Genomic DNA, 17,813 nt, shown 5'->3' with positions numbered 1-17,813 from the left:
AGGTGGGGGAGGGGGGAGAGAGAGGGAGAGAGGGGGCGAGAGGGGGAGCGGAATCAGAGTGAGAAGAGAAACGCAAAGAAAAAGAGAAAAAACGGAACCAGCAACGCAAACGGGACTCATGGCAGGGATTTTGTTCACGGCGAGCTTTCTTCTTCCTGGGATTTCGGCTCTTTTCGGCTCTTCGGCTCGGACATACCCTCAGAATGAAGGTAAGGCTGGTTCCGTGTTTCCGCAGCGGAGGATGGATTGTTTTACCAAATACATACAAAGAAAGTCATCTCAGAATCCAGTCAAATATCACAAACTCCCACATGAAACAAGCAGGACAATAAAGTAAGAAACCGGCCATCGTTTAACGCTGCTGGAAGAGGACGACTTTTATCTTTAAACCTAAAAGTTCCACACCACATTATTGTCTCATCAGTTGAATATATACACACGCTATTTTATGAAAAATATAATAATAAAGCGCAAAATCTGGTAAATAAGAGGTTTACAGTGTTCTGATCATACGTCTTCAGTTTATTTTGAACCAACTTTAGTAAATGAGTCTGACACAAACTGCTTCTGTGGCCCAAACAAACCCTAGTTGGTTATTTTGAAACAACTCACTCTTTCTCAACAAATGATTCAGTGTAATTCTTTTTGAGCGTACTTCATTTTATTTTATTTATGTTCTCTGAGCGGCTGATTGCATCTGAAACATCCTCCTGATTCAGGCTCGGTTTTGGTGCTATCTTGCTCCAGTTTTCTTTCCCTTCAGCTTCTATTAAAGCCTGAGTTAAAGGGGAAAAAACATTAATTTGTCAATTGTACTAAATTATTTTCATAACAAAAGTCAGTCAGATCAACCAATCATGATCAAGCTCTGTCAAGGCAGAACAAAACCTTTAAGCGTTCCTATTTCCGACCTTCACTTTAATTATATTTTTCCACTAGATTAAGGGTTATTTCTGCCCGGTTTGTTAGGCCTGATTGTATTCTAGCTGCCAGAGCTGTGTTGTGTGCACAGACTGCGACTGACTGCTTCTCTTCTTATTTTCCAGTCACGTTATTGGACTCCAGAGCTGTCCAGGGGGAGCTGGGATGGGTCGCCAACCCAACAGAAGGAGGGGTAGGTACCGCACACAAGTGTCCCCCTTGTTTGGAGGCAAAAGCAGAAAGATGATATCCATTATTATAGGAGGTGTGGAGTGAAACAGATACACATCCCTTTCCAATCGGACTTTGTTCCCATGAGCCCTTAAAATGAATAGATTTGAACGTACAACTGTCAGCATATGGTGCAATAAAATACAGCTAAATCCAAATGTAATACTTTGTTGTACATGTTAAGACCCCCAGGAAGACCTTGATGAGGACCCAGAATCCACTTTGAGAACCCTCCCTCAAACCCCCACCCCCTAACCACTCTGTAATGGTCTGATGCAGGGGCTGATACTGCAGCGGGCATCAGGTTTCCTGAATAGGTGGATTGATTCAGTCTTTGTGGAGAAACGTTATATCCCTTCCCACCATTCAGCTGAGCACAGAGAGGAACTTGGCAGCTGATGGAGGGCCCTCTGGAATGGATAAATAAAAGAGAAAAGTGCTGTGGGCTTCAGCCGTAAACTAAAAACACCAAAAGCCTGATCTCAGACTTTAATTGGGCTTCTGATATTAGACACCAAATCTGTGTGAAGAATGAGAGGCACATGTCCTTCAGTTACGCTGTTTCATGTTTTACTTTTTGCTGAAATGGTCAAATTTCCGGCTGAATCCAAAGTGTTTAGATAAACAGTAACAATTAAAGGTTTAGCATTCCTTGAAGGAATACATATTGCTCCCTGCATTTCACACCAAAGATTTAAACTAAGATTATTTTGTGTTGAGAAATAAAGTTAGTTATTTTGATCAAACTTTTTAAATGATATATTGCGCAATTTCATGGGATATTAAAAGATCCTGATCTGTTAGCTCTCAGAGTTTGTGTTGAGGATGAGACTCAGTGACTACCACATTAAATCTTCCATCAATATCTCTAGAATTAACTGAGTTAGAGACAATTTAGTGTTGGCTAAGTTTGATTATGTGTAGTGGCAATCTTGAATTGGTGTGACTCCAAAAGTTAATTAATTGTAGATGTATATTGAGTGATAACTTTTTGAGAATATTAATTAAATCCATTCAGTGGTTCATGAGATATTTAGCTATCAGGCAAACGGGATTGATGGCAGTTAATTCCAACGTTTGCATGAGTAGTAGGACTTGTATTCACAAATACTCTCAGCACCTACCACATCTAAATTTAACTAAATATCTTTCAAACTGGCTGAGTTACTGCTACTTTTTGTGTTGCTTTTCTCTGGCAGTCATTTTGAATGTATCTGACTCTGAAAGCGAATCAGTTGTTGTCTATCCAATGATTACTTTTTAAAATTGTCATTAAAATTCATCGGCTGGTTCATGAGAGTTTGCTAACAGACAAACCAACAGGCAAAAACATTTTTGACCTTTTGCCTTCAGTAATGAGAAATGACTGCATTTGTTGCACTTGCACATAATACCAAGTACAAATGAACCTTGTGAGATTCATAGAAAATTAATACAACTTTGCAACAATCATGTTGATTAATGAATATAAAACCAGCAGTCCATTTCGCACAGCTGTTGGAATCTCTACTTTTGAGCCAAATGAACTTGTTCTGTGCTCAGGCCCTGAAGTCGGCCATTTTATCTGAAACCAGTGATCGACAATGTCTTGGCAGCGCCAGCAAGCCTGCCTTCACCCTCTCATTATGACCAATTGATCTCATTTTCCCTCTTTCTGTGCTATCAGGGAAACGTGCAGCCTTATCTCAGTGCTGCTAGATTTCCACAACAAAAGGGGGAAAGGGGAGTTGGCTAAGTGGAAGAGAATAGTGGGGAATGATGGATACTTTCTCAAATTGTGCAGTTGCATTTAGTATTATCCCTCCCTACTCCTGGGAAATAGTTTTAATCCAGAGTGTTTATGATGAAGCATTAAATCATATCTGGTAGCAATCAGTCATATCTCCCACCATCCTGTTATGTTTATTTTGTACAGTCTTCTAAATGGTTAAAAGAGCAAGTGCCAAAGGTTTGTCTGCTCTTGTTTACAGTCCAGCTCAGTCAAAGACTCTATTTACAACATAGTAAAAAACCTGAGAGAACGCTGCTCTGACCCACTCAAAGCAGGCTGCTATTTGCTCAGCGGTACTCTGTTGAGAGGGGAACCATATCACATTGCCTCTCATCAAAAATAAGCCAGGTGGCATCTGCGAACATGTGTGCCTCAGTCTCCATCATGCAGATGTGAAGCATGCCTGCATGACCATCATCACTTGTTTAAAGACCATCTGCATCTGTGTAATATTGCATTATTATTCCTTTTTACATACTCTAATGTCCTCAGACTGTTTTTGAGTTTATGGGAAGTGGATTTCAAACACCACTTCCAAAGTAATTGAACTGAAGGTCACTGAGGCATAGAACTAATTACACACACTTTATTTCTGGCAGTTAAGGAGAAGAGCTGAATAATAACAGCTTTGTGATTCTGTATTAGGAGCTAACAAGTGTATTACGTGTCATTCATAAAACATGCGTTAAGTTTAGCAATTAGCACCGCTGGAACTCAAATATTGGCTAAACAAACTAAATACTGCTTTGGGACGAACAAAGCTTCAAGGACACAACCTGTGTTTTGTTTGTTTGTTTGTTTTTGAGAGCAATTATTTAGAATATTTTTCACATTCCTTTAAACTTTTTATACTTGCTGCAAAACTTTAATTTTTTTCTGCTTTTTAAGTTATGAGCTTGCAATATAAGTAATTGAGTAAGCAGACTGAGTATAATGATGTGACTGTAATATTTTGAATGCGTTCTTTTCCCAGTGGGAGGAAGTGAGCATTATGGATGAAAAGAACATCCCCATTCGGACATACCAGGTGTGTAATGTCATGGAGCCAAATCAAAACAATTGGCTTCGCACTGACTGGATCCCCCGTGGAGGTGCCCAGCGTGTCTACATTGAGATCAAGTTCACCCTCCGGGACTGCAACAGCCTGCCGGGGGTCATGGGAACCTGCAAAGAAACTTTCAACCTTTACTACTATGAGTCCAACAATGACAAAGAGCGCTACATTCGCGAGAACCAGTTCAACAAGATCGACACCATCGCTGCGGACGAGAGCTTCACTCAGGTGGACATTGGTGATCGCATCATGAAGCTAAACACGGAAGTCCGAGATGTGGGCGCCTTGACCTGGAAGGGTTTCTATTTGGCCTTCCAGGATGTTGGAGCATGCATTGCTCTGGTTTCAGTCAGGGTCTACTATAAGAAATGTCCCTTATCTGTGCGTAACCTGGCTCAGTTTCCTGATACCATCACTGGAGTTGATACATCCTCACTGGTGGAAGTCCGAGGCTCATGTGTGGATAATTCAGAAGAGAAGGAGGTTCCAAAGATGTACTGTGGAGCTGATGGAGAGTGGTTGGTGCCCATAGGGAACTGCCTATGCAACCCTGGATATGAGGAGCGCAATTCAGAATGTCAAGGTAAAAAACTGACATTTATCTGTTGCTGTCCTAAACATATTTTGGCCTCATCAAACCCTGATTCCCCTACAATATCCCGTCTGCCCCATTTGTGTTTCTTTGTATTTATCCCATGTGTTTTGGTCTTTTTGTCCTTCAGTCTCCTCTTTCAATTTAACCACCTTGCACTCAGTTGGATGTTTTTATTTCCTCATACTTTTACTCTTCTTTCCAGCATGTGGCTGGGGGAATGGAGGCAGTGATGACTGTAAATTAAGTAATTAACAGGCCCACTGGGAGGTGTTGTGCAAATTGATGTATCTCAAGAGAATTGATGAATCTAGTAGAGGAGAGGAGAGCTCCAATTGGTTTGCACCACTTCTGTGCCTTTCACCCACACCCGTTCTTTTTCCAGTTCCCAATGGAGCCCAAAGCTGAAAAAGCAAAGGAGAGAGAAAGAGTTTATAACTCCAAGCATGTGTCAGAGGAGTGAAAATACACTGCTGAGGTGGGGCTGAAATTGTGCTGTTTGGTTGGAGGGAATAGCCTTTTTGTGGACAATTATTCTAATTCCAGTCTGCTTTGATTTTGCACCTGGCACTTTGATAAAAAAAAAATAAGGTCATCTTGCTACTTTCAAGGTTTGCTTCAATCTGATCCATGATGGTGCATTTAAGATATCATTAAAGTCAGAACATTTTACCAGAATTTAAACCTTACAAACAAATGTTTTAACTTGATGTGATGATGTTTTTAAAGCTTTTCCCCTAATTTAACTTGCTGGTTTCATTGTCCATATTGGATTAAAGCTCATGCTGCATGTTACACTTTTGTCATTAGCTTTCAGTAGAGCCCAGTAGCCGTTTTGTGTGTCACATGTTTTGCTGGTCTGAATGCTGGCCAGCGGAATAGATGCCATTGTTGCCTTGACGATTATTGGTAGACATCTCCTGCAAGCCCATCACCATCACGCACAAAAAGCAGTGGGCTGCAGCGGTGAGGGGTTAGAGGCGGTGCACGGGGGATTAACTAGCAGACGGACAACTACACGTCTCCTAATTTACAACAAACCTTTTTTTGAAAGGCAAACAGGTCTGGTGATTTGGGGGTACCACTGTCTGTTTGAAAGTGGGGAAGAAAAAGGGGTTCAATAAGTCACAGATGCGTTTCTGAATGTGTATTTGAAAAAATGTACTGACATCAGATGGCTTTGGTCAGTTTTCATGATGTAGCATTGACTTAAAAAAGTGATGGAGATGAAAACAAATTTCTTTCAAATTCTGTCAATCTAAAATAACTTACAATGTTTCAAGAAGAATGAAATCTGTAATCTTAATCAGCAAAATTGCAACTGAGATTTACTTGTACCTTTAAATTTGTCTCCTTAGTTTATTCAATATTAAGATTTATAGCTGTTAGTTGCAAAAGAAGGGAATAGGGACACAGTTCCAGCGTTTCCCCCAGAAAAGAGGCTAACCCCGGTGGTAGACGGCCGATCGCCGGCCGACCGTTATTTAGTAAAAAAAAAAAAAAAAGATTAAAGTTGACAGAAAGTTGAAAATATGGCTATTTATTATGTGATATTGTAAGATATTTGTGTCAAATATTTACACAACTACAGTTTTACAAAAAGGCACTTTTGAAATACTTTTTTAAACAACAATACAAATAAAATAAATACAAACCATTTACACCTAATTTAAATCCTAATTTAAGTCACATTTACAAATAAATTTAATTACCATAAATGAAAAGTGCAAACAAAGCACCAACACACGTCTCACTTCCAGGCCAATGAATAAAAACAGACAGATGCTGGGCTGTACTGTGCTTTTTGTGGCACAGGCTGCATGTTGGATCACTACATGGAACAACAAAACAAAACATCTAATGCTGAATTTAACAGCATCATTTTACTGTTAAACAAGGATAAATTAGCACACCTCATATTAATATTTTCACTAAGTACAAAACATGCTTACCATATTCAGTCTTGTAAAGACACCAACTGAATTTCAGCTCAACTAACCATTTGTAGTTAAACCCGCTTGTTCCATGTTTATTGCTGTGGATCTCTCACAGAGGGATCATAGAAATGCTGATACAGGCGAACCAGCTCCTCTAGAGCACCGAAATCGTCCTTTTGAATGGCGTGCGAAGTTACAAAAATTGGGAGGTGCACGACCACTCAATGCAACACTGCGCGGGGCCTTCACGCAGGGGCGGGGACAGCGTGATTGCGTAACTGTTGGCCCGTGCACCCTCGTGCAGTCATCAATGCGTCAATTATAAATCTACCTGAAAGGTCGCGGATCTGGGAGTGCAGGTGGAAAAAAAAACATTTATAATAAATGACATGTTTTACAATAAACAAGTGGAGCTTAGCCTGGCGGCCCACTAAGCTTATCATACAGTGGGGGAAACCCTGTCTGGTGTGTGCATAGGGTTACAAGGGCACCTTGGCCCCTGGTTCCCAGCCCTGGATGAATGGGATCCCTTCCATCATTGTTTGGGGCAGCAGTAGATGGTCTGTGGGTGATGATGTTTGGGGAGAAAAAGGGGGAGCTGACGGGGCACATATAACTTGCATTCTTTTTCCCTGGTAGAGGTCAAAGGTTACCCCGTTCTGCATCCATTTTACTGCTGTGTGTGACAGGGCCCTGGATCCAGAACTGATTAAGTCTTCAGGGTTTTGAGAACTGCGGTGGTGTAGTATGCATATGTACTCATACTCGAAGTTCACCAACGGTGACCAGGGTGTGCTCCCAGGACCAAGGCACTCTGTCTGTTTGTATTTAGGGTCCATTTTCCTGTTAACTACCTCCCCACACATGTCAGGGAGGATTCTCGCTCCTCATCTGGTGAGGGGGTTCCTGCAGTTGGACCTGCAGTGTTGATGATGTGGTGGAAGAATGAGATTAGTGAGAAGTTTGGATGTTATTACACACAAACATTAATTATGTTTACTGCTTTTATTTATTTATTTTATAACAAAAAGTCAGAAAACGTTTCAGCAACTTTTCAGAATCTGTCAGGACAGAGCAACAATGTGTCTCAATAAAAATGTCGAGGTATTTTTGCAAAACTATTCAAGCTAGATCTCACACCTTCTCTGGCTATATCAGTGTGATTTCTAAATTAACCAAAGTGGTATGGGGGCATGAAGCCAACCCACAGCTATCAGCTATTGCACCTTTCAGCTGTCAAACAAGGAAGTAACAGAGCCTAAAAGTTAGGCCAGCTTTGCAGATCAAGGATGTGATGTAGTGATGACTTTCACCTGGCTGCACAACAATACAGAGAATAAGACAAATGATGCACAGCAACGTTTAGTTAAAAGATCTGGTCAACCACAAAGAGGATCACTAAAACTGTAAGACTGAGATTTAATGCATAGTGCTCCATGTTAATGCAGTTGAGATAGACTTATTTGGTTCCGCAAGGCTCACTTGAAAAACTCCAACCTATGCAGTCTGTGGCCGGCTTCATTAGTGATTTTGGATGGGCAGAGGCATCTTAAAAACCATCTGGCTTTTGTAGCAATTTTGCAAAACTGTGTTTTGAAAGCGCCCTGTGTGTGTATTTGCCTTAATGTTCTATTAATTAGATTGTCTTTGTTGGTGATACAGTTTCAGGGTTTCCCCCAGAAAAGAGGCTAAGCCTGGTGGTAGGTGGTGATTTAGTAAAAAAAAAAAAAAAAAGATTAAAGCTGACAGGAAAGTTGAAAATATGGCTATTTTTTATGTGATATATATATATATATTTGTGTCACAACTACAGTTTTACAAAAAGGCACTTTTGTAATGCTTTTTTAAACAAAAATACAATAAAAATAAATACTAATTGATTGACAAGCCTAGAACATGAAAAACATTTAGAGATGTTACATTTTAATTATTGGTTGGTTAATTCATTTTAGTCAGTGTAATGTATTTATATTATTTCCTGTTTACTTTTGCTTTTTTGTGCTGCCATCTCAATGCTTGTTCGATGATGGAGCGAGCCAATATGCACGTTCAGCACATATTTTCTATATATCGTACAAGGAGCTTCAATATAGACCCTAAAAAAGTGGTCCACAAAGAAGGTGTTGAGAGAAGTTCAAGGATTGCTGCTTTTAGTATAATAACACCAAGCAGAAACAGTCCTGTCTTTACTGATTTAACAGAATAAACAAAGAAAAGAGGGGATCCATAAAAACGTTTTCACATACATTACAACTTACATGATTTACACAAACATTTGCACACATTTTAAAGACCTTTTGCTTTAAAAATATGATTTGTTTTAAATGTTTCTTTACAGCAGTTCCTTTTCTATGTCCAGTATCTCATTTATGTATTATTAATATTATCTCTTAGCCTGTGGCAGTATGAGTTGTTGTTGGAGTACAGTGAGAACTTGTCCTCCCTTCCCTTGTAATCCTCATTACTCATTATTAGAATGTGAGAAGTACATCTTGTTGCATACACAAATTATCCAAACACAAGAGAAACTTCACTTAAAAACAGTGTTGTGTCGTCTGTCTCTAAATTTGCCTTTGCTTCTGTGACTCATTATCTGCATTTATATTTATACTGTCTCTTTTTTATGTCGTCTTTATTTTACTACTTTGCTTTTTTTACCCCGTCCCTCCTCTGTGCTGGTCGTCGAGGTGGTTAGTGTTTGTCAACCTGTCTGTGGTGGGCTGAATAATGAGACTATACCTTCAGTGGTGGGAGGGGGGGCGCAGATCATGATCACCCATCATTCTTCTTGTAAATGTGTCATCACAAGTGACACTTGTGATTGTGCACTCCAACTCCAATTCTAAACCTTTAGGTGCATTGAGAGAATAGAACCAAATATGTGCATGCACACACAGCCTTATGCCTGGATAACCCATATGTAAAAACTGACATTGTCTGCAGTAAGCTCAGAATACACAAACACACATGTTCAGCAGATGGACACATGCAGAGTGCAGGAGAATAGAGGCAAATGTACTCATCACTCTCCCTGCCACCAGAGATGCTCATTTTGTGCTGCTGAATAAAGATGAGGAATCTATTACCGACCAAGAGAAGGAAAGAACAACAGGTACAGAGAGAGGACAAAATTACTCTTTATGCTGAATTTTAAAGCGTTTTTTAATATTCTGTACTTGTTTAGCCCTCTAACCCTTTGAAATCTTCTCTTTACAAGATGGAGGAAGGGCTGCTGGTGGTAATTCGGCTATCATTAGCTGAGGTGCTGAAATGTTTTTCCTGCTTGGCCAGCCATCCTTCCTCGGTGTTTGTTCTCTTCACAGTTCTCGCCTCTCAACACCCTTCTCCATTTCTCCTCACAGGAAGCCACCGGTGATGAACCGTGACCCAGGTTGATAGGTGTAACTTATCACACTACCACAAATCATCATCTTTAAGTCATTTGTCTTCACCTGAAATTGTAACCCTCACTTCTTATAATGCCAGAAAATATCAAGCCTCATTTGGGAATTTTAGTTTTGGTTTCAAAAGCTGCAGAAAACTGGTAGAAATATGTCAAATGTAAGTTTGAAAAAATCTGTCCTTAATTATTTGGTTAAAAAATGTTACACAATATTGGACTCAACTGTGCATACAAACATAACATTTTTATTAATTGGCCTCCAAAATGCTGATATAGATCAAAATTCATAAAAAAGAAAAATGACTGAGTTTCACAGTAAAATACCATAAATAGAACAGTTTTGAATGGAGTTAAAAGAAATAATTTATTAAAATTCCTAAAACTGGCTATATTACTTTGAAAACATTAGAAAAAATGTTCAAATTCTAAACTAACAAAGCAATTAAAAGACTAAAAAAATTTTTTTTATTTTTTATTTTTGTCTTTGTTGAATATGAAGAATTCACCCAATCAGGTCAAATAACTTAAAATTAACTTTAATTTGCTTTAGGTTTGAAAAAAAAACAATTCATATCTGGAATGAGTGAGGTACAGAGAAATGTTAATATATTGTTTTGTAAAATCTCTGATATATTTCATGTGTTTGGTTTAAGTGTCCAAAATGACAGGTTACTTAACATTCATTAGACATTAAAATTGGAATATCTGAATTATGTCTATTATTTTTCTAGACAATGTAAGGAAATAAAAATGTATTCAAAGAAACTTTAAAAACCTTAGAGACAATTTTTTGTTTTTTTACATTTATTTGCATATTCAAGAAAAAACTGTGTTCTTAAACATAATATTGGAAAGATAAAATGATTGTTGTAATGTGAGGAACGAGCTGAAGAGATTTCCTTGTGATATTTTTATGAATCAGTAGGCTCTTTCAAAAAACAGCTCTGGGAAATGGCCACAAAGGTCGCCTTTATGCCGCCTCTGGTCTTTCATAAATAACCGATGGAGTCGGTCACATGAGCTTTCAGAAATGAAGCGACCATCGCGGAACCAAAAAACTACGTGTAGCAGAACTCAGCTGTATTGACGTGGAGCGCAACACAACGCCTTTATAGTATTGTTTTCAAAACATGATGATTTTTTTTTAAACTAGATGTAAAGTTGCTGCGTGTCATCATTGATCTTTCCTTGATGAAAAACTTGTTTGTTCATGACTGGGTGGTTGCACAGACCAAATGTCATCACCTCATCACATTATTGAGCCATAAAGCCAGCTTACCTTTTCACATGACACCCATTTTGGCTCTGTTACGACTTACTTCAAGGTACAAAGGCACATCCGGGGAGGGTTGGCTTCGACCTCCCTCGCTGCCTCAGTCCATTCAGAAATCACACTAAGACAGCCAGAAGGTGTCTAAATCCCAACTTGAAGGGTTTTGGGAAAAAGCCTAGTGATTACCTTAAAACACAGCAAAAATTGAAGGTGCTGTGATTTTATTGGACCATATGAACACCATTTTAGAAAGATCATAGTCTGTGTTTCTGTAGCAAAGCTAACGTGGTTGTCAGCCAGCATGGGCAGCATATGTGCCATAGAAGTGCAGGAAAAACCATTTCTCATCTCTTCTTGTCTTCTCTCCTCTGCTCTCATGTCTCTGAAAAGCATCCTTTCTTTGAAGCCCATGATGGGAAGAGGGAGCGATTAAAGCAGTCAGAAAGCAAATTAGCATGTCAAAAGGCTCTGAATCAATACAGCGGCTCTCTACCAACAACCCCGCAGTCCTCTCACCCTGACACCCCTCTTCTATCTTTCTAACCATCCCTGGCATTCTCCCCATTCTTCTGGATGTTTCCCCTTTTCCCCCTCCATTTTCTCCTGCACTCTTGCATGCTCTCGTTCTTGTTCCTTTGGCCCCTCTCTGTTTCTCTATTGCTCAATTTAAATTTTTCCTCTCCACTCCCTCAGCTGGTAGACGGCTGGATAGAAGAGGCAGGATTTGTAAGGAGAGATGGATGGATGTATAGGCAGAGAAAGACAGATGGAGAGGGAGAAGGGGACAGCCATGGAGTGGGCAAGGGTGGACTGTTGGCAGGGCCCCCTCCCACCTTCTTTGTGCTGAGAGGAAGGCAGAATGGACCTCTCTTGCCAAGAGCAGCAGTGGAGATGGAGATGAGAAGGCAGGGAGGGATTTAACAAGAGGGAAAAAAAGACAAAAGAGAAGTGAAATGGAAAGAAATTTAGTTCCAGCCTTGCAACTGTGCTATTTCTGCACTTCATCAATTCATGGGAATCCTGTTGATCTAAAGTAATATGTTACTGATTACTGTATGTGTGTGTGGCAGAGTATTGTGACTGTCTGAACCTTCATTTGGGATATATTTTTCCTTTACATTTGTATTAAAAGGCATATTACATGCTGTATCTATCCATCCATCCATCCATCCATGGATGGATGGATGGATGGATGGATGGATGGCATATTACATTCTGTATCATAAACGTCCAATAACATTCCAATCTAGTTGGGCAATCTGAACTTGGAGACAAACAGCCCGGCAGCTCCTCAGATGGATGGCCTGCTCTCACTCTCTGACAATAGGAAGTTGATTGCAAACACCTTGAAAAGGTTTTATCTCTCTTGTTCGATCTTAAGCTCCCTCAGTCCTGCTGAGCCAGTAGAAGGTGTGTTTTTCTTCTCTTTTGCTGTCATCCTTGTTTCTCTTAGGGGCACAAGGTTCACTTGCCAAATCAAAGGCTCTTCCACAGCAATCAGTTAGGAGTTATGACAAAAAGCTTGCAATAAAGGGCTGCTATGTAATCTGATGGGCCTTGAGACTGAACACTGTGCCCATTTTAACACACTGAAATCTCCCTTTTCTAAACCTTATTGCTTTTATTCTCTGTGGAAATACACACAAACACTTAGGTTGTGTTATTTGAATTTAAAACCACTTGCAGGTTACTGTAAGATATGTTTTTGGGACAAGAGGTGTCAATGCATTAGTGGGAGGATCCATTCTGGGCATACTAAAGAAGTAAAGTCCTTGTCGTCACAGATTTATGATTTTAAAGCACCTAACTCAGCCTCTAAATAAGTTTTTTGTGTTTATAAGTCAGATGTGGATGTGAATTTGGGATAACCTATAGTATATAACTAGAATATTTGTTCTGACACTTAAAATGTTTTCAGACTCTTATTTTCTGCAGCAAGATGATTCATTTAACTTTTAAGTTTGTCACTGAATGCAGTGAACACTAGTCACTGGAAAGCTCAATTTTCTCTTTCAAAAACCAACCCTAAGTGGTATGTTCCTACTACATAATGTTTTAGTGAGGTCCTTGGACTGGTCCTGTCTGGGCCCTGGTGGTGCTCCAAGAGCATAATAAAACTTAACTATCTCGAGGAAATTTTAGTAGTAACAAGGTTTCTAATATAAACTGCTGCTAATATAAATTTTGATAGTTGCAAGAAAAATTGACATTTTGCCAAAGTATGCAAATCACCTGTGGCAGCAGTACTGTGATTAATGATTGCAGCATTTGTTAAAATCACTTGCAGAGTGAACACTGAAGCACCACAAGGAAACTCCCAGGTCCTGAAGTTAATTATGGACAATGGAGCTCCTGTATGTATTTTACCATGAATTGTCTACACGCAGCATTTTGCACAATGGTCATAGACAGAACCAAAAGTTAAATTATCTACATATGCCAAAGGGGACCTACGTGTCATTGGCTGCCTATAAGCTGCAGCAGAGTTTGCAAATCAATACAACAAAGTTCCAGCATCATGCAAAAGAACCTTTCACTGACACAGAAACATTCAGGGTGAATATTGTTGATTATGCTTCAGCCCACCAGCTCATTGACAAGGTTCAAGTAAACAACACAGTGCAACAGGTACACCAAAAACTGAGCAAAGCTAATACAGTTGAAGATTCTAAACAGGACTGAGAAAACAGAACTTGTCGATCTAATAGAAAGAAAGAAAACTTGTCTTAATAAAAAAAATGGAATTTGGTGTGATGTCCAGTCTCTGAGTTACAGTATGTATTCAAAATAGGAATTGCTATAAAATGTACAATTAGAAGTGTGAGAAAATAGTATGAAGAAAGTTATAAAAAGATCTTTGACAGCTTTGTGAGGCCTTGCTACAGCTTAAACTACCAATGAAACTGCCAAATGAAAATCATCATATGTGATGACAAAAATCAAACCGATAAGGAAAGTCTACAGAAAATGTAGGAGGAGCTTCAAACTTCAAGTGAAAGAAGATAGAACTCAAATTTAGTACCAGTGCCTACACACAAGAAGCTATTCACAGTCACACTGTGCTTGTGAGTCTGTCCTCACATCAAAGCTAAACTAAAGCATATTAGCAAATAAAATCTTGTCTAAGCAACTATTAACCCTAAGATCCTGCAGCCCATTCAGATAGTTTAGGATTGCACACATTGGGCCAAGGTATGCCATCCTAATAGGAGGTGACACCATTTTAAATTGGGCAGGGGGTTAAGGGAATACAGTAATGACCTCATCCTGATCTGAAAGAGAAGTGAGGTGGTGTGGAGGGAACAACTCAAGAAAAAAGTTACAACCGTGACACATTTAAAGGAGAATGCTGCTGTTGAAGAGTTCTTGATCCCAAAAGGTTTTTATGTTATGTACCCTGAGTGTACACACACACACACACACACACACACACACACACACACATGAAAGTGTTTACACAGTGTAGTGAGACAATGCTACTGCTAAGTTGTCAGGAACACACTCACACATGCACATAATAAAAGGAGTTTTGAGGCCCCAGACAGGCTGCCTTCTGGGAGCTGCAAGTAGATTACCTAAACAAACAACCTAAAAATACCTCTTTTCACTCACGAGTCGACCTTTTCCAACCCTTCCTCACATCCTATCAGGCTGCTTCCAAAAAAATCTCAAGGGGTTGATGTCAAACTTACCTTTGAGACCACAGGCAACTATGCAGTTAAAGTTTTGCATGTGTGTTTCTGTATGCTTAAGCATTGACATATATTTGTCACATACTGTAGGCCACATGTGAAGGCAACGTGTGTTTATATTCTCACTCACTACAGGGGTTTAGCAGAGTAACCAAAACTCAAGTCAAAGTTTGATGTAAATGTTCAGTTAGTAAGGAATTGTCACAAAGGCAAAAATGCAACTGTGTGTTGCATTTTTGGTGCTATAAGTATTGTTTATATGAGTACAAAGCCATATGTTTTGAAGAATGGTTTACATTTTGTTGGATTGATGATGTCATACTGGAAAAATGTTCCTGTGGTATTGGAGTTACATGAGGTCACACAGTTGTAAATGGCATTTCAGAAAGAAGATTCATGAGCACCTCAGAAGGCTGTGGGGGACTTGTTGGGTCACTGTGAACCAAAAGGATCAGACTATGATGCCTTTAGGAATCTAAACTCAGAGTTTTATTATGTTTAGTTCATCAAAAATACATTATTGAATAATTTTAGCCTCATTTATTGTTTCTGCAAGTTAATGTCAATCTCACAAAAATATCCACCTATTTTGCATTTATCAAGAAATTAGATTAGGCGTTAGAACTGATGTTTACTGATTTTCTAGTTTGTACAAAACAGTAGGATGTGGATTTATTGCAAAGCTGTAGAATATGAATGGTATATGCAGAGGCTGTCAGAGCAAAAAAAATCCTTAGACTTGTTGAGAAACCATGTTTTTAATATTTATTCTTTACAGAGGAATCTCACCACTTAGTTTCTCTCACTGGATCTTTTGATGTTGCAGAAAAGACGGACACATAAAACCAGTCCAGACCAGAGGTTTAATTATTAATCATACATTTATTTAAGCATTCAGCTGAATGGAGACAACAACTCACCAACAAGAAGAAACAACAACCCGTTCCTAGTTGTGTCTGAAATAATTCCCCCTTCCACTTCTTTTTATACTATAAACTGTGCCCAAGACCAGGGTTCTTTTGTACACAATCACACAATCAACTGCAGCAGCTTTTCATATCATGATGCCCTGGAACCTTCAGACTCCCTCACCCCTCTTACACAACTGTTCTTTGTGATTGTTTTATCATAAGCTAATCGTAACCTTATTTTAGCAATCAAAGTTTGATTATACTTCACAGACTGTTGTAAGAAAATTGCATTATGTTCTGCAGAGAGTTGTTATATTTGCTTTACAGAGCGATACATGGTTTACACTTGTTTATAGAGGTTATGAGGCCCTGTTGAACCTGCTTCTCTATACCTTCCTTTTTCTTATCACCTATTCTTAGTGTGTGTTTGGTGTGCTCTCCTCACACATCCTCAATTTTCCTGCCCCATTCTCTTTGACTCACCTCCATTTGAATGGGCTAACTCTCTCAGTTGTTTAGCAGTGTGTGCTTAAGTGAGCGTGCTTTTTATATTAATAAAAAATGAAACTCTTTTTGTTGTAACCATGTCAAGAAAAGATGGTAAAGGATGTTGAATACATCCAAAGTACAACTTGACCCCCTTGGAGACCTTGAGGAAACTGGGCCAATACAATGCCGTCCCTGCTGTGCTTTTGCTAATTCTGCTCTCATAACTGTTTGTTTGGTGGATGTGTATGTCTGTTTTTGGATTTACGTGCATGACTGCAAAGTGCTCCTGCAGTCCAGAGGGCCTTTGAAGGGCTTTGTGTTCATACCTGAGTGTGTGCACAGGTTTGTAAGCCTTCATTTGTGTATGGAGCGTATTGCTTGTCATGCTTTCCTTGATTCATGGTCAGTTTTCAACCTGCTGTGTAGAACTGGAATCCAAATGACACAAACCCAACATGAGCAAGTCAAACAATGTTTTCCCAAATAAAGATGTAACTGTTTTCTGCTCTATCCTTGTTGTGATTTTCATAGTTCTGTGCTTCTCAGCTTATTTTACAGCACTAACTCTTTCTTTTCTGTGCACTTTACCCTCAGTATTTTTAAACAACTTCTGTATTTCTTTTCAGTGTTTGATCTGTTTCCCTACATTCATCTTCAGAACCTTGTCTTATAGTTTTATAGGAGTGGTCTTGTACATTCTGAAGTGTCTCGGTGGAATACTTTAGATTTTTGCGATATAACCATTGTGCTAATAATTCCCCTTAAGGCCAGGTTGAAAAAATTAAGGAGGAAGTTGAGGCCTATGCCTCAGTAAAAACGAGGAAAGACTGGTGAGCAGGAAGCCTTCAGAACAATATTTCTTTTTTTTAACCCATGGAGTTTGAACAGTAACAACATGTGGCACATAGCAAAAACTCCTTTGTGTTTACGCAGAAAACAGTTTGCTAGTTAAAAATATTGACAGAAACATAGTTTGGTGCTGAATAGATAGCTCTCAGCTCTCATACAATATGAATGCTGTTTAATTTACATGTTTAATCTGGGTAAAAGGCCAAGGAATCAGCACAAGAAAATTATGTTATATTCGGTGGTTCTGCCTAGTTATAAATCAAATTTTCACTATGTGTTTTTCTTTATCTGGATCTTTGGTTGGTGTGTTAGATACAGATATTTTTTACATTCTTGATGGATTGGACATTTTGCCAGACAAACTCCCAACTCTTGTTCCCCTGGCATTAGCCACCACTAGCAGAGCGGCAGTGACTGTCACCAAAGTTGGCTTCTGTATTATAAATGTTGTTAGCCTTGCTGTTTTTTGTTTAAATCCTTCATTAACACTAGTAAGGATGCCAACCCAGATGTGACCACCTGACTTGAGGATTTGCATGCTAAAGGATAGTACAACGTCTGGCAGAGTCTCCTGTTAGGCGGAGCTTTAACTCCCACCTCCGGGAGAACTTCGAACATGTTCCGGGGGAGGCGGGGGACATTGAGTCCGAGTGGGCCATGTTCTGTGCCTCCATTGTTGAGGCGGCTTAT

The 17,813-nt window shown here is 39.3% G+C and overlaps 1 protein-coding gene across 4 annotated transcripts in view; it reads left to right on the top strand.

Moving 5' to 3' along the window:
• Positions 1–41: 41 nt before the first annotated feature.
• The window catches only part of epha4l (eph receptor A4, like), a 108,316-nt gene continuing 90,544 nt past the window's right edge, over positions 42–17,813 (top strand). For all 4 annotated transcript variants that reach the window (XM_017438148.3, XM_017438149.3, XM_037973401.1 and 1 more), the window contains exons 1-3: positions 42–209; positions 1,047–1,114; positions 3,897–4,560. In XM_017438148.3, coding sequence (XP_017293637.1) covers positions 119–209; positions 1,047–1,114; positions 3,897–4,560 — 823 coding nt within the window. In that variant the 5' untranslated portion in view covers positions 42–118. The remainder of the gene's footprint in view (positions 210–1,046; positions 1,115–3,896; positions 4,561–17,813) is intronic.

This window comes from Kryptolebias marmoratus, linkage group LG2 (genome assembly GCF_001649575.2).
Source record: "Kryptolebias marmoratus isolate JLee-2015 linkage group LG2, ASM164957v2, whole genome shotgun sequence".
NCBI lineage: Eukaryota > Metazoa > Chordata > Actinopteri > Cyprinodontiformes > Rivulidae > Kryptolebias > Kryptolebias marmoratus.
Note: the sequence above shows the minus strand (reverse complement) of the source record. Positions and strands in the feature narration are given on the sequence as shown.